The sequence below is a fragment of the Sceloporus occidentalis genome, unplaced genomic scaffold (assembly GCF_023333645.1).
Source record: "Sceloporus occidentalis isolate IW3139 unplaced genomic scaffold, rSceOcc1.0.p SCAF_74, whole genome shotgun sequence".
In the NCBI taxonomy this organism is placed as follows: Eukaryota; Metazoa; Chordata; class Lepidosauria; order Squamata; family Phrynosomatidae; genus Sceloporus; species Sceloporus occidentalis.
Window position 1 is genome coordinate 5234583 of NW_028317054.1, and position 24432 is coordinate 5259014.

General features: G+C 37.4%; 1 protein-coding gene across 1 annotated transcript in view; it reads right to left on the minus strand.

The window, feature by feature from the left end:
• The window catches only part of LOC149286004 (coiled-coil domain-containing protein 141-like), a 60908-nt gene that overhangs the window by 12086 nt on the left and 24390 nt on the right, over nucleotides 1-24432 (minus strand). The window contains exons 7-15 of the mRNA XM_089494689.1: nucleotides 21538-21707; nucleotides 14395-14536; nucleotides 13735-13854; nucleotides 11821-12012; nucleotides 10370-10546; nucleotides 9656-9781; nucleotides 7923-8111; nucleotides 7030-7191; nucleotides 5953-6102 (exon numbers count right to left, since the gene is read on the minus strand). Of these exons, the coding sequence (XP_089350815.1) occupies nucleotides 5953-6102; nucleotides 7030-7191; nucleotides 7923-8111; nucleotides 9656-9781; nucleotides 10370-10546; nucleotides 11821-12012; nucleotides 13735-13854; nucleotides 14395-14536; nucleotides 21538-21707 (1428 nt within the window). The remainder of the gene's footprint in view (nucleotides 1-5952; nucleotides 6103-7029; nucleotides 7192-7922; nucleotides 8112-9655; nucleotides 9782-10369; nucleotides 10547-11820; nucleotides 12013-13734; nucleotides 13855-14394; nucleotides 14537-21537; nucleotides 21708-24432) is intronic.

The following is a 24432-nucleotide window of genomic DNA, read 5'->3' on the forward strand; positions in this document are numbered from 1 at the left end:
TAATTTACCTCAAAAAACATTGTAACCCTACTTATCCCTCTGGGACTAGTAAAAAGCCCCCGTGGTACACATATACATACACATGTTAACGCTTGCAAATGACATAATGACTTGTAATTAAGTTACATTTCTCTTAGGTCAATATGGCTATTAAACATTTGCATTAACAAGTTAGAATAGGTTCCATAAATAGAATTTGTTGGCTGTGTCCGATCACCAAATTAAACTAAGTAATTCGCTTGGCTGTTATACAACCCTCGGAATAAATGAAGACGGAAAGCCTGTCTGGGTTGATAGGAACTGAAATAGTTTAGACAGATACTGGTTTATTCATCATTTGCAAAACATGTATAAGGCCATCATAGCCATGCTTACTATAGCCGTATTCCAACAATGTTTGTAATATAACAAACAAATTTAAATTTAAGTATGATATTTTTTCTTGACGTTTTTTTTTTTTTTAAAGTCCTCCTAGCCTCCCATTACCCTGCAGACTGTCTCTACGTGAAACACTCTGCAGGACAGCGGATCCTCACTTTTTTCACGGATAGGACATACCTGTCTATCTGGTAGACTCTTATCAATGACAGTGATGGATCGTGGCTGGACTTAGTCCTGAAGCCAGTCACTAGTGGAGAATGCATTAATAAAGCGGGAGTGCGCATTCTCAATGTCTGCTCACATTGTTGTCAAAAGAGCCAACAGGACTGACTGACAAATGTTAGCTTACAGCCTCTGTGTAAGTAAGAGGGCAAAGATTCTCACCGAAATGCCTCCTTTATCCTCACCATTCAATGAGAACAAATGAGCTTCCAATTGCTAAGGATCTACTACGTATGTAACTTACAGGTAAAAACATCCTGGGTGTATTATGACATACATTGCAGGAAACTCGTTAAAATTTATAAAATGTCATGAAAATTAGTTTTTTTGTACATTTTTTGGGGAGTGCAGTAAGAGGCAGAGCCAGTTCATATAACACCATCATATTCTACAATACAACCAGCACATAGATAACAAGTGGTGCATCACACACCAAACTGGTTTCCTATCTAGGAGACAGGGTCCTATCCTTTTTCCAATAATATACATCTTTTCATTACTTGGCACCGATCTAGCACTGCGCTCTGTGTTGATCCTTGCGCTGCTTGTATTTATCTTTCCGAATTATTTATCCTCATTTCTTATCAGATTTCTAACATATAAAGCTCTCGCTAATCACACATCTACTTATATTGCTACCAGTCTCCAAAGATAGCACCCTGCAGTGTGATAATGAACTGCGCCTCACCTCTCATCAAGTACATACTCCCATTCCTGCCCATAAGATGGTTCTATGCCGCTCTCACGTCAAGTCGTTCACCTGTCGGTTAATCCTTCAATCTTGGGGTCTCCATGTGAACGGCAGATTGTCAGGTTCACATAGCTTGGGGCTGACTCAATTATAGTTTCCATGGAGCATGTGGTGTCTCAACTGCTATCTCCCATACTATTATATCATAATATTTCAATTCATTGGTTAAGTAACCTTTAGTACTTATAAGTCCGTATAAAATAAGAAAAAAAATCTTTTTATAGAGTAATAGTAAATTATAATATTTGATTTATAGCATGGATTCCTATTTCAGAGATAAGACTGCTGATTCAAAGACAGACGGTCTTTGGCAAACAGATTTACCAACAATACATGAAACATTTGAAGTGACTACGGCAAGTGAAATATACCGTTTTTAAAAACAATGGTTATCGATCATAATTATTCTTAACCAAAGGGACATTTGAAGAATGAGAACTGATATGCACTGATATGCACTGGCTATAGATCTGAATGTGCTGGCTTTAAGGACCACTCTAGTTCCCAAAATTTGTTTAATGCTTGTTGGAATCAATATTGTATGGACTTTTTATACAATACAATTTACCACATGCAGAGTGCTGTATGGATTGTTTAGTTGCTGGAAAAAGAGACTCTGGTGATATTTTCCTCCTCCTGGCTAAAATGTCCATTTCTCGCACATGCAATTAGAACTTCCATTCAAGTCACTGAAGCAGCAGCCAATTGCACGTATTCTATTAAAACATACGTGTTTTGATAGCGCGCATTGATTAGAATGGGGGTTCATATTTTGCATATTTTGGAATGTCTCCTACTTTTGGCAGCTGGGGAGGACCTAAATGACAGAGAAGAGGACTCCAGTAACTAAAGAATGCCTGCACCTGTTTGCATGAAGTAAAACACACTGTGATATCTAACTTGAAAACAGGGCTGGAGCGCTACTTTAAGTAATGCCGGTGTCCAATGCTTGCAAACAAATTCCATGCTGTCCCTTGTTTTTTTTGGGACATGCTACATTCGTAACGACATAAGCCGGTGTATGTGCTTGTGTGACGGTGACAGCTGGTGTAGGCTGCACTCTTCAACCAAGGGATTATGAAACATTCATTGCACAGTACCCACCCCTAGGTTACAAAACCATAGAGAGCAATAGCAAGCTATTCCATTCTATCGATTAAAAAAAAAAACACGTCTTATTGCAAAGCAAACTTACGGCTGCAAAATTAGCTTGTTCCTAAAGCTCAGATGGTTTCAGCTATTATCCTCGGAACGCATGCTTATGTGCTCATGAATTATAATGGACACAATATGACAAAGACTACTTTGTAAAACTGATGCCAATGAATTAATAATTAGACCTTGGAGTGCCAGCAAAGTTTGCAGAGCATTACAAATCCATGGGTGGTCCAACCTCATCTCATGGGTTTTCAAAGGAAACTTGCCCCACCCGAAAATTCCCTGTTGGGACTTTCTTAGGCAAGGCAAGTACTTATGAAGGCCATGTACATGTAGTCAGCAAGGTCTTGAAGCCTCTGCTAGGTCCTCTGGCTGCAACATTATTGCAAATAATCAATTAGCCTTTTAAACTTAAACTTGAATTAGCGAATGCAACGTGCCATTGGAACACGGGGATGATTGGAGTGATAAATGGTCTCTGAAGATTCCATTACAATGAGCAGTTTCCAGCTACAATGGTTATTTACATTAAATAATATTAATATATATATATATATATATATATATATATATATATATATATTAAAGCCCCCATCCTTAGCAAAAAACAAATGCAATAATTATGGCCACAAATTTTGTTTAAAAATAAATAACATATATACAGTATATATTATATTATAAGGAATCTGTATTTAATTTTTTGGTGTCTCCATACTATCCTAAAGAGTTGCTTAATCTGTTTATATGCACTGCCAACAGAAGGAGTCCCCTTGCCAGGCTTCCGAATTTTTGTTTTCTTTCTATTCTATCATTATAACTGATTAGACATTTTTGATTGTCTATTGTTTTTGTAAACGACACAAATATAATAAAAATTGTTTGGGTACATTTACAGATGGAAAAACAAACATACACACACACCATCTTTTTCTGTCCCTGAACATGAATACTGCTGTTAGCAAATGTGAGCGGAGAGTGAACCCAGCTGGTGATAGCTTTGCATGCTGTGACTATTTTCGCTCATGCAGTAAAACGTGTGGAGTACCATGACAAATCATTCTAGGGCTTAATTGGGTTTCAGAAAATGATATAGGCTCAGATTAGATTTCTCTGACTACAGACAATCAGAGAGTCTCAACAAGCAGTGAATGTAAAACAATATTTTATTGTAAGTTTCCCTGAGTCCATGTAACCAAGGCTTAACCTCCTCTACCATATAGGAGTTGCTTATAAAATGAAGCACATTTAGTGAAGGGCCCATATAGACTATTGTTCTCAATGTTTGGGGTCACTTAGGAATGCCCTTGTTTGTTTTAAAGAAAAGAAAAGCTTGTCTATGGAAATGCCATCAAATAGGTCAAAAATACCATGCATACTGGATTGTTAATCTTGTAAATGACAAATTTAGCAGAAAATGGCAAATTTTTTATGAAATATCTTCATAGGCATACAGATGCTCTTTATCAGCAACCATCACTCATGTGTTCCAGTGGCACATTGTGTTAGCTAATTCATCATTAGGAATTTTGGATTTTTGAATTTTCCCCCTTTTGGAATTATGTTAGCACAGCTAAATTTCCCTTGTTTCCATGAAAACAGTGACCCCAAAATGTTGAACAGTACTGTATGTGCATTCCTATTAAGATGCTTCATACTAAGAAAAAATAGCATCCGTAACAAAATAGTCTAGGGTTAAATTGGATTTAAGGCAAGAAATTAGGTTTTCCTCTGCATCCATGTGACAGCTGTAACTGTCAAGTCTGGTAGCTGGTGGCCATTAGGATTCCATGAAGTTGTGGAAAGATCCCAGAAAATAAGCAGCGCTCTCCATCCATTGGCTGCTGTAGCTTTGTCAAAGGGTTGCAACTTCAAAAAGAGTAGAGCTTAGTGTCAGGAACAAACTTTGTGCAAGAGGAGTCCTCTAAAAAGCTTAGCACTGTAGTTAACCCAGAGCATGTGCAATGACTGGGTCTTATGGTTTAAATCCAAGGACCATATTAAGGGTGGTCAGTTTTTGTTTTTTTTCTCTGTCTCAAGTCAAGTTGGGCACCAGTCCTGTCCCTAGTTCAAGCTCCAAGATAAGATGTCTGTCAGCCCTATCAAATTGTCACTGTTTTGCTTCTGTTTACTCTCATGAGAACAGCAGTTGTCTGACAGTCCTAAATCAAATTGTCACTGTTATTGATTCTATTCCTCTCATTAGGTACTGCCTAAAACCAGACCAGATACTGTAGATTCATAACATTAAACATAGGATGTAGTAAGATAAAAGGATGGTGATAAGTCACAAACAGAATGAGAGCCTAGCCAAAGCTAAGCCATAAAACCCAGTAATTTGCATTACAATTCTAGTCAGGGTGACTAGGATTTTATCTTTTATTGGAAGTGTTTAGGAACAACAGGAGCTCAGCCACGAAGCGGAATACGCATAGTCACAAAGGGGGTCACCAAGTGCTGAGGTGCATAGTGCATAAAAGTCACCAAACCTCTGCAGATTCCATAGCTGAAGATTTCCAAACTTCCACTGCCATTAATATCAGCACAAAAAACTGCGGTGGGAGCTTCATGGAAAGGGTTTCCATGGCCGAGCAACTGCATGCAAGACTCACATCACCAAGTACAATACCAAGCGTCGGATTGAGTGGTGTAAAGCACAACGCCAAGTCTGGGGTTTAGCAGATGCCAGGAGAATGTTACCAGCCTGGTTGTATTGTGCCAACTGTAAAGTTGGGTGGAGGATTAATGGTATGGGGCTGTTTTTCTGGGTTCGGCTGGGCAACTTACTTACAGTGAAGGGAAAAATGAATGCTTGATCACACCAAGACATTTTGGACAATGCCATGCTTTCAATTTTGTGGGAACAGTTTGGGAAAGGCCCTTTTCTATTCCAGTAAGGTCCATAAAGACATGGTTGGATGCATTTGGTATTGAAGAATTTGTCTGGCCCACACAGAGTCCTGACCTCAACCCCACTGTGAAATGCTCTACTGGATGAATGGGCAAAAATTCCCACAGAAACACTGTGGAAACATCTTGTGCAAAGCCTTCCCATTAGAGTGAAATATGTTATAACTGCAAAGGGGGACCAACTACATATTAATGTCTATATATTTAGAATGCAATGTCATACAATTCCTGTTGGTGTAATGGTCAGGTGTCCCAATACTATTGTCTATACATTGTATATCTTTGCTATATTGATTGAAGGATGGGTCAATAAATAAGTCATTTATGCAGATGCTACTTCTCTGTGAGGAGTTCAACCCATCTCCCAGGTGTGTTGTTTGTATACGTTTGGGATGCCAAGGGTTGCTCACGTTCCATGTGCAAAGTACAGAAGTATCATAATCTGGATAGTACATTTATTTATTTATATAATTGTTAAGTTATTGTTAAGTATAAATGTTAAGGTCTGTTAGAGAACTGTTTTTTTTTCATACCTCTTTTACATTGTCTGCTGTTGGACCCAAATATAGATTACTTGCAGGCTTCTCCTCCTGCTTGACCATCTCAGATTTCCATCCTTCACTCTCTTCTTCCATATTGCACAGTTGTTGTTGAAGTTCTTCCAGGGAGATAGTAATGTATGTCTGAAGAGGAGAAGAAATACATTTTTAAGAATCTTTAATGAATTTGCAAACATTATGGCCATTATTCTGTCAAGAGAAAACTGCAGTAATTCTAGTCAGATTGCCACATTTAAAAGCCATAAATCATTATTCCACATTTCTCTACAGTATTTCTCTTCATAGGCATGACCACTTGCTAGCATTTATCAAATGTTGGTAGGAGTATCACTTAACATTACTGGTTTAAACTGCACCTGCCAACAATGTTGAGTATGAGGACAGCAGATAATCAGATACAGTGCAAATAACATTTATTGTCTTAGATACCAACCAGCATATTTAGAGTTGTAACAGTTCTACTATATACATGAGAAGATCTGGAAATCTTCAAGTCTCTTAGTTTTAAAATTGTATGATTACACAAATAGAAACAAAGCTATGTTTTAAATTGTAAAACAAACAAACAACACAAATAGTAACCTGTTTTTCATTGTTGGTGCCTAGGTCTTGTTATCTTAATTACTCTGCTAAGAAAATATTATTTAAACCTTATCTGACCGCACTACTCTAAACAGAGGAAAGCCTGTATCAAATCAGCAGTTACTTTACACAGATACACTGGGCATATGAGCACAGCATTGACACATCGCCCCCTTTAGAAGAGAGGGAACAGATACGTATCATGAGATAGCAGGAAATTGGAATTTAAAGTGCTCCTGCCATGGAAAAGTACAAGGTGTCATTTGTACAGAGGGTATACAGTTTAATCAAGTGGTAGCTACTTTAATAACTAATACAAAGGTTGTGTTGTCACTTGTGTGTGTCCACAATGCTCTATGCACATATTCTGTACATTTGCCTGTGGGTTTTCTGAATAGGTGAAGCAATACAACACTAAGCTAAGCTTTCCTGTATATGTAAAACTTTTTTGAAATACATATTACTTACAGAACATTTCACTGTAGACATAATGTCTGTCCCCACATTAAGAATTTGCTTGTACAGGTCCTGGATATGTGTTCTCTGCTCTGACATTTTAAATAGTTGGTTATCGTTGCTCATTTCAGTCGATTTTGGAAGTTCTGGCTTTGAATTAACAAGGATTTCCAACTAAGGGATCAACAATAGTTATTAATATGCAATATGTAAAAAAATGTACAAAAACAATAGAGCAGTCCATCCATTTGCATTTCCTAGTTTTAATCGGAAACCTGCATGGTGGTTAAGAGTCGTACATAATCGTAAGAGCTTTTAGGGGAGTGACATAGTTTAAGTATTAAGGGACCTGCTACCTCTCTGCATCGTGCAATCCCATCTCCCGTAGCATATTATATTTGATAGGAAACAGTTGTACATAATTGGCTTTACTTGGTAATGTAGGACAACGTCCATCTACATAATCTACTTAGTTGTGGGGAGGTAGGTAGTGCTCCTTTATTTATTTATAAAATTACGCTTAAACCACATCCCTGCCCCTTAAGATTTATTAACCCCGCTATACCCAAAAGGATTTGTGGGGGATTGTCTATGATAACATAAATCGCACAGCATGTGTGTTTAAGGAAGGATGAGTGGAATGTTCAATTTGTCTAGTGTCAACATTTCTAGGTTGCTGTTGAGGTCATGCAAGTTGTTAGTAATACATATTCAAGTTGTTTTTTAAGTTGCAACATGGGGGTCATAGCTTTAAATTATTAACTAATTAACCAGTTTTAGCCAATCAACCTCAGACCATGCAGAGATTTTCCAAAATATCTGTACCATCTAGTTGTATTAAGAGTATAGACATATCCGAATACAAAACTGGAAACATAGAGTTTTGGAAAGTATTCACTGCTTACTTCTGTCTTAAATTTATAAAATGTCATAATCTTGATAAAAAGTTCTGCAAACTCTGTAATGTAGTTGTGGACTCTTTGATATTGTTGAGCAAGGTCATTTATTTTTCCAGATGTTTCCTTATGAGGTGTTCCCTCTCGTGTTAGAAGTTCAGAGATCTTTACAGCTTGTTGGGTTTCAGCATTGAGTTTCTAGAAACATAATCAAGAACTGTGTTAACAATTTAGCTCTGTAAACCAAAAGAAACATTCTAGATAAAAGCTCTGTATTAAAGGAAAGGGAGGCTAAAAAAACATTTAGAAACATAAGACTGATCAAGAAGAGGTAGGTTGGATACGGGAGAAAGAGTATAGAAATTTAAATGTATTCTAGTAATTCAACCATTATATGGCATAATTACCGTATTTGCTCGATTATTAGACGAGGTTTTTTTCAGAGCAAATGCTCTGAAAAATACCCCTCGTCTTCTAATCGGGGTCGTCTTCTAATCAGACCTCAAATAGAGGTCTGATTATGAGACAAAGAACCAGATCCCCCGCACCGCTGCAGGGGACCTGGATCCACCTGTCCCCCCCCCCATTTAACACCCTCCTCCCACACACTTACCAGTGCTTCCTGCTGTATTGCCGGGGCAGCGGGTTGACGTCCGCTGCAGCCGGAAGGAGGTGTGGCTAGCAGCGGGGGTTGTCTGCGTCCGTCGCGCATACCTTTCCCGACTGTCAGAGATCAGAGTTCCCCGCACCGGTGCCGCACCTGATCTCTGACAGCCGGGGAAGGTATGCGAGACAGACGCAGACAAACCCCCGCTGCCAACTCCACCTCCCTACGGCTGCAGCGGAAGGAGACGTCAACCCGCTGCCCCGGCAATACAGCAGGAAATTGGAAGCACCGGTAAGTGTGTGTGTGTGTGTGTGCTAAATGGGGGCATAGGGCATTTCTGGAATGCCTTATACCCCTATATGCCACTCTGGCACTTAGGGGGTTAAAAGGCATATTATGGGGCAGAGTGGCATATAGGGAGGTATAAGGCATTTCAGGAGGCAGAGTGGCGTTAAAGGGGGGCATTTAATAGAGCACTCTGCCTCCTGAAATGCCTTATACCTCCCTATATGCCACTCTGCCCCATAATATGCATTTTAACCCCCTAAATGCCAGAATGGGATATAGGGGTATAAGGCATTTCTGGAGGCAGAGTGGCACATAGGGGGTCAAAAGGCATACCATGGGGCACAGTGGCATATAGAGGGTTAAAAGGCATATCATGGGCCACAGTGCCATATTGGTGTGGCAAGCCTGGGGGCAGATGTGTGTAACTGGGGGACAGGTTGGAAAATACAAGGAAATAAAAAAAATATTTTTCTCAATCATAGCTTTTATTTAAAAAAATAGTTTACATGAATTAACATTTACTGGTAAAACTTTTTTCCTTTAGGGTCGTCTTATATTCAGGCTTTTTCTTTTTTTTCCTAAGTTAATATTCAGATTTTGGGGGGTCGTCTTATAATCGAGCAAATACGGTATATAGCGGCAACACTAAGACAACCTCAGCCATGATTAAAACCGGACCTACTGTATATACACAAAGATGAAACAAGTCTCCCCAGTTGCAGAAGGTCCTCCAGTTCTCTCCGAATCAAAACACATTTTTACTAAACATAACATAGGGATCGGGAAGATTTTGCTCATTGGTGAAACTTGTCACATGATAATGACGGATGCCTTATTATCAACTTACCTGAAATTTATCTTTAACGGCATTCAGTTTTTCTTGTGCACTCAAAATATTCTTAAAGTCATTTCCTAGGCTCAGTGAAGACAAAGGCTGCAAATCATCCTCCAATTCTTGTAGCTTGTGAGCCGCCTAATACAAACAAGGGCAGACGAATCACTGGGTGGTTTATTTAAAATTAGATGATGCAATATATTTATATATATATATATATATATATATATATATATATATATATATATATATAAATATAAAGGTCAGTAATGTGTGAAAATGGCTTATGCCTCTGTTTGCATCTCATGCCAAGCTGCAAAAGCTGCTTTATCTGTATACATGTAATCTAAAAATGATGATACCATTCATGGAATTTTCATTCTATCTGTATAGCTACTATGAAGCAAAAACATACATGAACATGGGATAAAGTTGGAGGTAAATATACAAAATGGGTCTTGTGTACTACGGAAATTGGTGGAGCATGATCTAAAACGAGCAGATCAGAGAGCAGAGTGGGTATTGGAAATACGACTATTGGAAAAACACCATAAGAGACATATTATTATACTAAAATGTGTGTTTTTTTAATTAAGGCATTAAATGTTATGTAAATTAGCCAGCTGCCAATTTCCAATGAATCCATGTTCCCCATATTAAAAACGATTCTTTATTGAAAATATATCTTTGTTTTGGTTTCTGATGGGGGAACACCGTAGTTCTTACCGATCTCAGCTGCTCTTTAATTGATCTCCATTGGTGCTTTGAGGAGCTGTCTCTGTTGATATTCTGCTGCCATGTTGCCCAAAGACCGGTTAGCTCTGCCTTCTCTCTATTTAAATTATCCATTATGGTTTCAATGCATTCCACTTGGCTATTTTTTAGGGTTGTATTTCTATTCAGCTGTAATAAATAAAAATAAACTTACTGTCGCCTTAAATGAAGCAGTTCATACATACAGCTATGGGAGTACTGGTCTTACTTCCCCTGTCTTCACGATCAGCATTCATTTTAACCATAGAAGGTAATGTTTCTACTCAATAAATGCAAAAAAAATTAACTACATGTGTGTTATAAAAATATTTCATAGTACAGCAGTTGTTTAATCATTTTAAATTGTATCTCATTCATAATTCATTATTTTGTGTTGTTTTTTTATGTGAATAGAAATATTCCATATTCCTGTTAAAGGGACACAGTAATGTACATGATAGCTGAGTGTCACTTTTAAAATAAGAAGATGCAGAAGATGCACTCGACTGAACCCCATGGATTATTATTATTTAGAGTAAGTAAAAATTAAGAATTACAAGAAAAGATTGGCTAAGAAATGAAATATAAAAAGCTGTGACATTCTCACCATTTTTATTATGTTCAAACAATTCTGCCCCATATCTTGAACAGAGAAGAGATCATTGAGTACACACTGTAGCTGTGTGTTGGCTGAATCTAGGGTGCTTGATTCTGGATGCGATGCATACATATTCTTAAGACTCTGGATGTGAGATTTCAACTTGAAAAACATATTTAAAATTAGTTTTTTGAACAATACAATATTTAAGAACTGACATTAAGTGATGGTGATTTGAAAAAAATGTACTTGGGTAATGTATTCAAATTCTGGACATTAAGTTGAGCACTAAAATACATGGACTAATGTAATTTTTAACCCGTCTATGACCAAGGGTATATTGTATTTAAAGAACAAGTATGACTTATAATAAAGTAGTATTTCTTAGCACTTAAATCCAAACAATTCACTGTTGCCTCTACACTGCAATAAGACTCTAACATGATGATGTTATGGTGACAATACGGGAACACACAATTATTTAGTGCAGATATTCAAAGCACGTGGTACTGGCTACCGCTGGCAGGGGAGAGTCCAGGCTGTTATTAGACAGCATGATGGACTTTGCATTGGCGAGGACACACTATTAGGCCCCACCAGTTGTTTTGAGATCATGAATGGGTTAACTAATCTAAGAAAGAAAGAAAATATTGAGTCATTAAGGGATATTTGTCCAAACCACTCCTAAAGAACAGTAATATTACTTGTTTTAGGATTCTACAAAGAACACGTAATTAACAAGTTAATACTGCATGACTAAGCACTGTACTTCGTATATGTTACATTGAAATATAACTTATCATATTATATCATAACTTTTTAATACCTCTTTTGATGATTTCAGAAATTCAATGTATACATATAAAACTTCTAATTTCTCCTCAATAGCTTGGTCCAGAGTTTTCAGTCTTTCATCCAAAAGGCATGCTGTACGGGCAAATACATCAGCATCAGATGGTATCGTTTGGGCAGCCTCCTTTAAGAGCTGGGCAGCTTTGTCCATGCACTGCAATGCCTCCTATATGAAATTCAGAATAAGACAGGTAAATTAGTAGTTGATGCAACAGAATTCTGCATCATGTTTAGCAAAATTAACGTACAAAAAAACATTTAAAAGGTCAGATTAAGAAGCTTTGGGCCCTGGAGCAATTACACAGGAAGGGCCCCTTCTTTGGTTTTCTTGCCTTTAGCGAACTGGTTTTCCCACTTTTTCTCTGCTTTCTGCCTCTTGTGGTATTTTTTTCCTTCTGTTCTATTCTTTTCTCCCTCTTTGGCAGATGAGATAGTAGTGGTATTTGAAAGTAGCAACAGAGAAATTATTGAAAGATGTTCTGCTTGACTCCTCCTCCTCTGGCTCATAATCTAAATCCAGGTCATCGTCATTGACATTGTGGATGACCATATCCTTTTCCACTTGTGCACAAGGCAAAGTAAGACTCACTTCTGCTGCAAGAGTTGATCTTTCCTCTTCTTACTTTCTTCTGACCCAAACATAGATCTGGTGCTATCATCTGTCAGTGCTTGCCCATCTTTACTCTGGGGAGTTCCAGTGATGGCAGCGCTTGCTGGCGGTTGGGGTGGCACTGATAGTTGTTTTATTCAGCACCTCACCATCGAATACTTGGTGGCGGTTGGGGTGGCACTGATAGTTGTTTTATTCAGCACCTCACCATCGAATACTGACTTGTGGTCATACCAGGGGACTCTCCACATTTGGCCCAGGAGAGGGTCCTTGACACACCACACTCACTGCCCATCCCCCTTTAAATGGGATGTTTCCCTCATTGTCAGCTGGACTGCCCAGTCCTGATCACGTCCCGCATGGGTAGGCTTCGAGTAGTCAAATTCCAGAAGCTCCCAGGTATGTCAGTGGGCAGTCCTGCTGATGTTGTGGGCATTCCCTCTGACATCACGGGACACACAACTGTTTAAGGGGGAAATAAGTGAGGCATGTCAAAACGCCCCTCTTGTGACCCAGAGTTTTCCAGTGGCGACCCAGAGAAAATGCATTTCTCCTGGATTCTCCAGGTGAAACCCAGAAATTTCCCAGGTATGCCCGTAAATGATATTACTTCTCAACATGCAGTGTCAGTGAGGGAGGACTGACACACATCACAGGATCTGCTGGAACCAGGGCCGGCCCGACAATGGAGCCGAGTGGGGCAACCACTCCAGGCGGCACATTTGAAGGGGCGGCACTTTGCCGCCCCAAGCCCTTTTTTTTTTTTTAAAGCGAAAGAGAGAGAAAGGGGCGCCTAGTGGTTTTAGCTTACCAAGCTGTCAGTACCCGCTCGGCGCCCCTCTCTCTCTCCTCTGCGGCGAGTCTCCCTGTTCGGTGTCGGTGCCGGCTTGTAATGCTGAGTGCCGGAAGATTACCTCATTTCCGGCGCTCAGCATTACAAGCCGGCACCGACACCGAACAGGGAGACTCGCCACAGGACTGCTGAAAGGTAAGTACAAGGGGGGGGGGGTAAGGGTAGATAATAGGGAGGGAGGGAGAGGAAGGGTAGATAATGGGGGGGCGGCAAGGGGGGGGGAGAGGAAGGGTAGATAAGGGGGGGGCATTTTAAAATTCGCCCCAGGCGGCATTTTGCCTTGAGCCGGCCCTGGCTAGAACAGATAAGACGTATGGACCTGTCAGAATGCCCAGGAGCAATTGCTCCTTGTGCTCTGCAATTAATTGTGCCCTGGGCATTTGGATATGATTTTTTTCTACACATATGTAAGAAGTATTGGTTACCTTGGTCTGGTCGGCCAGCTCTTCCAGTTTGTTCCGAACTTTCTCACACTCAGTAATGCTCCAGCCTGGATCACTGTTTCTTTCCAAATCTATATTTATTGTCTGAATCCACATTGACACCTGGAAAATATGTCTATATCACATTTTTCTGGTTTAAGAGGAAATTGTAGCCAACATTATAACATTTCTATGAGAAACAGCAATAATGTAACTGAATTACCTTATTATTACCTATTTGATATTACACCAATTCCATTACGTTCCACAGCCTTTCCTGTATCCATATACCTTGCTTACAAAGGCAAGATTTTGATCTAGGGAAACACTTTTACACGTACCCTTCATATCCCCTAAAAGAGTACACAGGCTATAGGTAGGATACTACCAGGACCAGGGACAGCCAATAATACATAGCACAGCTCCTTAAAAACAGCGCTTCAGTAAGTACTCACAATATCCACAAATAAATACAAGATATAAGAGTCTGCGTGTTTACAGAAAAAGCAGAGACGTATGACAAGAAAGTGATGATTTTTCTTTTAGTTTCATTGCTTATTTAATGATTGGTACTGTTTATTTAAATGTTGGATTTTCAGATGAAAAACATAAGGCGAGCTGACGGAGTAACACGAGTATTGACTATTGTCATTTACACTATACCTTCCCCAGATGTTCCTCAAGTGATGTGATTATCGGCTGTTTCTTTAAAGTGACGTCCGTAGATGTGGGGCTCTGCCCGGTAAGCTGATGTACCCTTTTCTGAAGGTATCTGCTCATTTCCTTAATTCCAGTCATCCCCGAGCTAAATATGAACCAAACAGCTGTTAGCACCTTTCTTGGCTCAGGCTATTGGCAAGATAAAAAAGTGAGACCAAAATAACTATGCTACTGTAGTGGAGCTCAATCTGCACCAAATTATTAGAGGACAGGAGAAATGTATTCAAAAAGAGCTTTTCATTCGATATTAATAAGCTTCATAACTAATCAAATTAAGTAGCATAATGATTTCTTATTGATGCATCAACTCTTGACTTCTAGAAAGAACTTGGCTCTTATAATGTCCTCCCTGGCTCCTGACGAATCGTGCATGGTATCTCGGTGTGTTTGGTTCCCTTGCTCTCTTTGCGGTCCGGAATGAATCTGCCCATGACCTACGAAAATGTTGATAATACTATGTTTGCAAATGGCCTCTGTGGTATACAGTAATCTCCAACCATATTGGAATACTTGCCTATAAGAAACATTCTTAGGAGCTTCAGACCACTTTGTCTACAAATGGTTACAAACAACCCCATTTCAATCCGTCTATAGAAACAGAGTTATTATTTTGAAGCTCCTTAAGACTGAGCTAAAATGCACAAGATGAAAGCCAACATTCCATTTATATATAAATAGAGGTTATTTTTCCAATTCCATCCAATCAATCACATGGCATTTGTCTGATACACAATCTCACATGAAATGGAAGTTTCCTTACTACGCATTCAGAATTCATTTCCTTTAACCCCTTTTTTGTTGGATCAATTTACCACTAACTTTATTTATTAAAGTTACTTCAGCTGCATTTGAAATTTATAAACCATAGGTCTAAACTGATTCTGTAAATGTTATAAATTAGGAATAAAACTATTTATGCAAAACAATATCCCATGCCATTTGTAAACTATTATTCTCAAAGACGACTGGCATCTAGGGTTAACGTGTTTAGGAGCATATGGTATTCTGGTATATGGTATTTGCTAGACTTACGCATTCGTTTTCGTACAAACTTTATTTTTTGTCTGTTTTGTGCATTCATATGAATCACCGAACCCGAGGGCGATCTCCAATGAAGAACAAACTGCAAAAGTGCCAAAAAATCGCCATGATTTGTCCATTCGTCGCCACCATGACCGATAGGTAGAAGTAGCCAAAAAGAAACAATAGGTGGTCTCATTGATGGTTATGGATATGATTGATGGGTCCAACAACCTGTGGGTTTTTTTACTTACGTTTTCACTCTAGCCAGTTAGCATTTACAAAGGTATGAAAGTAGCATTACATATATAAATGTACTGACGCCATTTTACCTTGTCAGTAGCAGCAGTTACAGACTGATGAGAGTTGGAGTGTGAGACAGTGACAGATAGCTGAGCAGAGGCTGAGATTGATGCTCACTACTCACCTACCATACTGCAATTAAACTTTAATAATTAAATTGTTAATTTTAGTGCAGAAGCTGGATTTGAGAAGCTGTAGTGACTACTGTAGTGTATAACAGGGACTGCAGCAGACATTTTCCCTGTTATTGAGTTTAGTCGATTAACACAGTTGGCCATTTATGCTACTATACAAACCTGCAATTTGTTGACAAGTTAAGTTTTGTATTATCTTGTTATCATATCATCTATTATTCTTCATTGATAAATATCGGTGACAATAAATATTTCTGACAATATAGTATGTATAATATATAATATTGGGGAAATTCAGTACTACTCCACAGGGCTGCATTTGCATATCATCTGCCAGAGTCTGCCTGCCCAGGCCCAGTGCCCTGCTACTACTACTACTTCAGCTGCTGCACCTCTTTGACCGTCCTAACTCTGTCCTTTGGGAATGCCCCCTGAATGTCATTCTGAATGAAAAAAGGACCCCAAATTCAGTCTGAAATGAACAGCTGGTGCACATGTCTAGTATTTGCTTGGGTGTAGCCAGCATTTGGTGTTAGAGCAGACATATGCCCCTCTCTGATCTGGGTAGGTTCAGTCTACTCATTCTGTCACTCTCTATTCTCTTCCCCTCCCAGGAGCCACAAACCCTGAGATCGCCCCTGACACCATAGACACACACACTTGTGCTAACACCACACACATATATGCAACAGATGAGCTGTTTTTTTTTAATTATTCATGGTGTTTAACACAAATTTCCCTTCACCCCTCAACTCCTTGATGAAGATTGCATTGGAGTCCCACTGTTGGATGATGTAAGCAAATATCCTGCACTCGATCTTCCTTGTTTTAGCAGACTGTGGATGAACAGATAGTCCTACAGATTGTTTTTTAGTGTGCTCCTCCTCTGTACAGCTGCTATCACACACATCTTAATTATGGTGAGGTATGATTTTAGAATGAGTTTAGGAAGCAATGTAGCAGCTCTCACATTAAGCACAAGTAAGAAAAACAGGGTGGTTTTAATAGCAACACTTACATTTAAAAGAAAATATAATAAATCTTATATATAGGTACAATAAGGACTGAGCATAAATTGGAATGGGGCCGCTTGACATAACGTCCTAGCAAACACAAGGTTTAGTTTGCTAAAATACATCTACAGTTTGTTTCTCCGTAAATCTGAATACCTCTCTAGCCAACTCATACAAGATATGCTTTATAATCGTAATATATAATTAGACAAACACTTGCCAGCAAGGCCTTAAATGACAAATAGATAAATAGCATAGTGCGTGGACATTTCTTACACTTTATTCACTAATTCACACCTACAGCTATAATAACACTGCCAATTACTTGTGGCAGTGCGGGAGGATATACAAAATAAGAAATAAACTAAAAAGAAGACATCGCTAAAGACATGTAGATATTAAATAATAATTATTATAAGCATAAAAAAATAATAAATACATAATAAATACTCATCCTATCAGGGGTGTTTTTTCCAGTGTATGGCCTGCATAGAAAGCCCTTGGTCTAAATCCTTCTTTTTCGTTAATCAAATTAAAGACAGAGTTTCATATTTTTCTTAAGTCTGAGTAATATCTCATCTTGTGAACTTTACTCACACCCTTTTAAAACAATATATATTTTAAATGTATAGTAAACAAAAATAACGTATAGTGCAAGCAACAGTATTGAACTACTTAACAATAAGTGTAAACCTAAATATAAATAAACACTTTTTTGATTATCAGTACAATTTTGGGAGTAAAATATTTTTTCTTTTCTCGAAACCATTGAAAATATTTCACCGATAGCGTAACAATAAGGATATTGATAAATATTATTTTATTAACTTGTTATATTACAGTTTAATGTCCCCAATTATCAAAGTGTGCTTGTGAGCCAAAAAAAACTTTCACCAACAAATACAATTTAAGAACTAGAGGTTTTTTTAAGTAAATATTAGTTTTGTGAGCTTGTAATTTAACATTTAGCAGCATCCAATAAATCTTAAATATGCTTTTTAAAATAACATAGTATATTGTCATTATTCTGCTGATTTTGTCTGCGATAGGTCCAATATAACGCTGGCCAATCATTAGTCCAACAATTTTAGGAATAGCTGAGGAATTTATTGGTGGTTGGAAAATGATTCATTGTGTTAAAAACACTTAAAGTATTTAAATAGTTACTACAAAATGAGATATTGATGTATTTCTTAATTGTTAATGTTTTCAAACACATCAAACACAATATATGCCATATATACCATTAGGTTTTTAAATGAATGAATAAAGGTAATTTTTTTGTGAGAATTTACACAGCAACTTGTTGCTGCCGCTTGTTTATTTGATGAGGTGCCGGGAAAACAGTCACGACAGACATATTATATTTATTCAACTGTTCTCATTAGATTGCAGGAAGAAGTATCTTGTTATATTTTACCGTATAACGTTTGTCTCCACACAAGAACAGCTGCTTCAGTCAACACACTGGTCATCACCATGCATGGTCGATCCTTATGCCCCACTCTAAAGATACCAAGTTGATGCACTTCATAAAGTATATAGCTCTGAATTGTATTGCAATTCTCATTTTAAATTTCCATCCACTGAAAAGGTTTAGCAATATGTTAACTGAGTTTAGACTTAGTTAACAAAATTCTATAAATGACATTGAATCTACAAAATGTGTCTATTACCCGGTTTACCCCATCTATGCAGGAGGAAACTTTAACCCAATAAAATCTATATAGCTATATATATATATATAGATTAACTATTCCCTAACATAATGACCAATTCCAAACAAACATCTTATAAACATACTATACAGTAATTTTTCAGAGAGATAGCCTCTTTAAAGCAGATCTGTCACTTTTACTGTACACTGTATTAAGTTTAATCAGTGCTGATGAAAATGTGTGTAATAATCATTACATACATATCAGCGATCCACTTTCTGTAAATGCAACTCATGTCTGCCTCCTAATGGTCATTTGGAAAATTGCAAAGAGGGTCTTCACCAAAACATATTTCTGTTACTATACTAGAGAAGCTTCACAAAGTTTATTATTTTTGTATGTATATGCTCCCGGGTGGGTTTTTTTACTCTTTAAGTCTGAGTATAATCTCACGTTGTGAACTAATCTCCCACCCTTTTAAAACAATTTATATTTTAAATATATAGTAAACAAAAATAATGTATAGTGCAAGCAACAGTATTGAACTACTTAGCAATAAGTATAAACCTAAATGTAAATAAACACTTTTTTGATTATTGGTATAATTTTGGAAATGAAATATTTTTTCTTTTCTCTAAACCACTGAAAATATTTTACTGATGACTACAATTTAAAAATTACTACTCAGATTTAAGATAAATTTAATAAGTAAATATTAGTTTTGTGAGCTTGTAATTTAACATTTAGCAGCATCCAATAAATCTTAAATATGCTTTCTAAAATAACAAAGTATATTTTTATTATTCTACTGATTCTGTCTGCGATAGGTCCAATATAACGCTGGCCAATCATTAGTCCAACAACATTAGGAATAGCTGCGGAATTTATTGGTGGATGAAAATTATTCATTGTGTTAAAAACACTTAAATAGTTACTACAAAATGATATATTGATGTATTTCTTAGTTGTTAATGTTTTCATATTTTGTGACATCAAACACAATATATGGGTCATTTCAAGGGTGGAGGTCCCTGACACCTTCTGTATTCACCTTTCACCTACAGCAACACAATCCCAAGGTTAACCCCTTAACGACAAAGCCTGTACATGTACGGGGTCATGATGCACCCCATTGGTGACAAAGCCTGTACATGTAGGGCTGCTGTTATTTACCTGCATTGTCGCGATAACGCCGCGGTCGGTGGTTTTGCAGCATCCACGGAAGTCTCACAAGTGAGGCTGGCCATGGATCATGGGAGGCATGTCGGTGTTGCTGACATGCCTCGATATCGAGACATGTCAGTAACACAGCCCCCTACCCCGATCGCCTTGTGATTGTGCCGAAGAGCAACCACAAGGGCCATCAGTGAATTGGCATTACTGCCAAGATGATGGCGCCAACTGTCATAAATCACAGAGAACTCTCTTGCTCCCCCTGCAGGTTGAATGCAAGTACTGACAAAAGTAAGTTGAACCCATCAGTCACAGCCATAACTATCAATGAGATATGATTGGCTACTTCTACCTATCAGTCATTGATATGTCCCCCCCCCTACACACAGTCCCTCCCACTTTATCTCAGAAAAGCATATGTGCTCAATATTAAAAAGGAATGGGAATATTTCCACTACAAAAATGAATTACCTAGATATATTATATATAGATATGTATGATGGGAAATGCCAGGTTTGGCCTGTCTGAAACTTTGTGCTTCTGCTCAGATTTAACTTAGCAAGGTACATCATGTGTATTATGATGTTTTTGCTCTGAGATTCCAGGTGTTGCTTCTTTGTGGAGAGTCTCTGGGTTGTGGAAGCGGCGTGGAGGCATGCCCACAGACATCAGTGGACCACCAACTCACCTGCCAACACACTTCCGAAAGTTTTCCCAGTTATGCCCATGACATGCTGTTAATGGTGCAACATTTTATGGAGGCAAATGGAATGGGAACCGAGAAAACTCACAAGGTATTCAGAAATATTCCCAGGAAAAAAATGCACCATGCTATCCCTTACACCATCATTAATGGTTTTGGTATAGGTTTCTCAGAGTGTTCTGGGAATTTAAATTTGATTAAATAAATCCAAGTTAAAACAGGAAACAGAATTTTTTTTTCAGGTAATTCAAGCCTTTTTGTATTCACGGATATAGATATGTCCTGGCTCTGATGGAAAAGATGAAAAAGATGGAAAAATATTTTTTTTAGCTTTAACCACAACAGATGTACTATACCCTCAAAACATGAGTATGGGAAATTGTGTGTGCTGTAGACCAAAGTGTCACCTTATCAGGTTAACACTTATCAGAGTATCAGTGTGATCTCACATTCTCTACTTACACATCATGGTGAGTAAGAAACTTAAGAACACAGTACTTAACAAATCCATCTAGTCTGCCTATTATTTCCTGCTGTAAAAAACCTCCAGTCTTGTGCAATCAGAAAGTGTGCCAAGTATGACTGCATTACAAGGTTTTATATCTCTTAAAGTAACTTTCGTGAATAAAGAAACAACATAAATTATTTTTAAAAAAAACAACTCTACTAATACATTGTAACTGGGTTAAATATATGATTCAATTAATAGATTAGAAAATAGAAAATAAATAAAATAGCCATGTTCGTTTCCATGTTAAAGAGTTCTGGATAGACATGTGGAAATCTTATAGAATATACCTAAATATATGTAAATGTATTAGATTGACCTTTTTTCTTATAAAAAAGTTGGCATTTCTTGCTTCCTTTAAGCAAAAAAATTAGGCCATTCCAGTTAACACCTGTCTGCTGTTGAATATATTACTTATAAGTCCCTCAGCATTAATTTTTTGCATTACAATAATATATTCTTTATAGAAAGGCCTTATCCTGATATGTATGTTCATTTCTATTAATATGTAAAATGTATGTGATGCTAAACACAATACCCATAAAGCATTATTAATAAGTAGAACTGAACCCACCTGTATGAAGATTTATTTATCAGTGTCTGCCCTTTATGAAAGGCATCTTTGGTGCAGTTTCTAATTTCTATTTCAGCTTCTCTTTGCTTTTCTAATAAATCAGGAATATTCCGATCTTGCATCTTCAAATGTGTTAGATACATTTCAATGTTTCCTAATTTGTCAAAAGCCTATAACAATAAAACAAAACCCATATGATTATACATTTTGCGAATGATTTATAAAACTTGATGGATCTAGGTTTAGAATGACTGAATCCGTTGTTGTTTTCCTCATTGTGTATTTTGCTCCTGAGAGCACAAATTGCATTTGGCTTTGTATTCATTTGGCATTTGGCATTGCGGATAATATTATACTAGTATGATCTCTTTTTTATGTTGTGACATCACTTTCTACTTTCTCATCACTAGTGCAGGTTGATGCATTACTATCTTTATACACCCATAAAACTTAAACAACGACAAGGGGATTGAGACTTACTGAGTCTCAATAAAGATCCTCATTTGTTGCTGTTTCTGGTTCAGACTAAATGTTTTCTATGTAGACACCTGTATATGGAACTTTTGTGAAGGTGATGAAGGACACTGGGTATAAAACTGAAAAAACATGTCATGCAACCAGTAGAAGAAGTAAGAGTTTGTTTTTTAATAACGGATTAGGGAAGAAAAATACAAGGATAATATTCTAAGGCATCAGAAAAAACTCTGCCACTCTGAAACACTTTGATCACTTATTTCTTTATTTTAATGCTTGGGTTGCTCACAATTCTGCTGCAAAGAACAGGGGACCCATGTAAACTGTGTCATTTCTCATTGTTCAGTTAACATTTCATAGCAGAACTAAGCGTATTTTGATGTTTAATTTTTTTAAAAACCCACCTTATTTACACTTTTAAAAAAGCCATTGGCTTCTTGCAAAATGTTTTCTCTTTCTTCCATAAGCTCCCAGAAATCAGAATAAAGTGCATCTAGCTTTTTCTTTGCTTCCATTAGGTTTTCCCTTTCTTGATAGTTCTCCAGAGCAAATAGTCTTGTAGCTTCCTTGCTTAGCTTTTCAACAGCAGAAGTCCATTCCTACAAAAATAATTGTAAACAGTAAACCTGTGGCATTGCTTCACTTGGAAAAGAATTGACCACAAGGAACACAAAAAGATAAAACAATGACAATTTGGGGTGTTAACAGCACAAGAAAAGATCAATGATTAAAAAAGAGAAATAATCTAGCACCAGTTCTAGAATAATCAGTCTTGCATCCTGGAATGCCCATTTTACTATATCTTTGATGATAATTTATGATGATGATTATTATTATTATTTGTAATAATAGTAGTAGAAGTAGCGGTGTTTAGAGCCAAATTCTGATTAGTTCAAAATTATCAAACATTTTTATCTTACATATATAGAATTGATGAAATAGGACACATTTTTTTTAAAAAAGAATGAATTTTTCTCCCAACAAAGGTTTTTTTTAAATGAAATTAATTATATTGCAGTGTTAAAATGCACTATATGGACAAAAGTATTGGGACATCTGAATATTACATCGACAGTGACTTAATGACATCACATTCTAAATACATTTCTGCTTTCCACAAGATTTTGGAGTGTTTCTGTGGAATTTTTACAGTTTATCCCAAAGGTGTTCGATGCGGTTGAGGTCAGGGCTCTGTGTGAACCAATCAAGTTCTTCCACACCAAACTCATCCAATCATGTCTTTATGGACCTTGCTTTGTGCACTGGGGCACAGTTATGCTGTAATAGAAAAGGGTCTTCCCCAAACTCTTCCCACAAAGTTGGAAGCATAGCATTATCCAAATTGTCCTGGTATGCTAAATGGGTTTGATTTTTAATTGAATATATTCATAGGCGTATAAAGGCCCTTTATCCCTCCTGTGTTTCAATGGCACGTTGTGTTGGCTAATCCAAGCTTAAGTATAAATGGCTAACTGATCATTAGAGAACTCCTTTGCAATTATATTAGCACAGCTGGAAATGATCTTGTTTTCTATTAAAAGAGCTAAGTGACCCCAAACTTTTGAACGGTAGTGTATATACACATTATGCTGATTTATTTGATTGATACATTTTAATAAGCACTGCAGCAATCAGAAAACAGACATAGGATACTACTGTAGGGGATCACATTTATTATTCATCACATTCAAGCATTCATTATTTTTATGGATGGCTGATACTAATCTGTAAAATGTACCTGCTTATATATAGGACATATCAATTAAGTTTTAATTTAAGCATTCATGTAAAAAAAATACCTATGTTTCTGCTATCTCACGCTAAGATATTTGTGATAATGGATTTTCTAAGGAACCGACAGGTTTTAGTCAATCTGCACGGCAAGAGGCACATCTGCCATGTGATAAAACAATGCAGGTGAGGTAACAGCTTCCAATGTGGACTAACGGCAGGATTATTACTCAATCTGCTCTGAGAGGCATGGAAAATTAAGGAAAAATGTGGATTCCAGAGACTGCACATTTTAATCTAAAAACAGAAATTTAAATAAGAGCAATAACACAATGATAGATTATTTTCAGCGAGTCAAGTTTTTGTATATATCAGATACTTGATAAAAGAAATCATTTAAAAAAATAGTAGCTTCAACGCAGCATCTATAGAACCAAACAACTTTTACAGTACATTGGGGTTCTGCACACTCAAACGGACAGCTAAGTCTGTGTTTATGTGTCAAGACAGACACGGCTTAAAGATCTAAAGGGGAATGCATGGACTTTATCAAGAAATGGAACGGCTTTACTGGAGGATTTTTCCATTCATTTACTTTCTGGCCACATGGGGGAGGAAGAGACACATTACTCGAGAGATAATGAGTCTGCACAAAAGCCCCACATCAATCACAACGTATTTTGCCAGTAG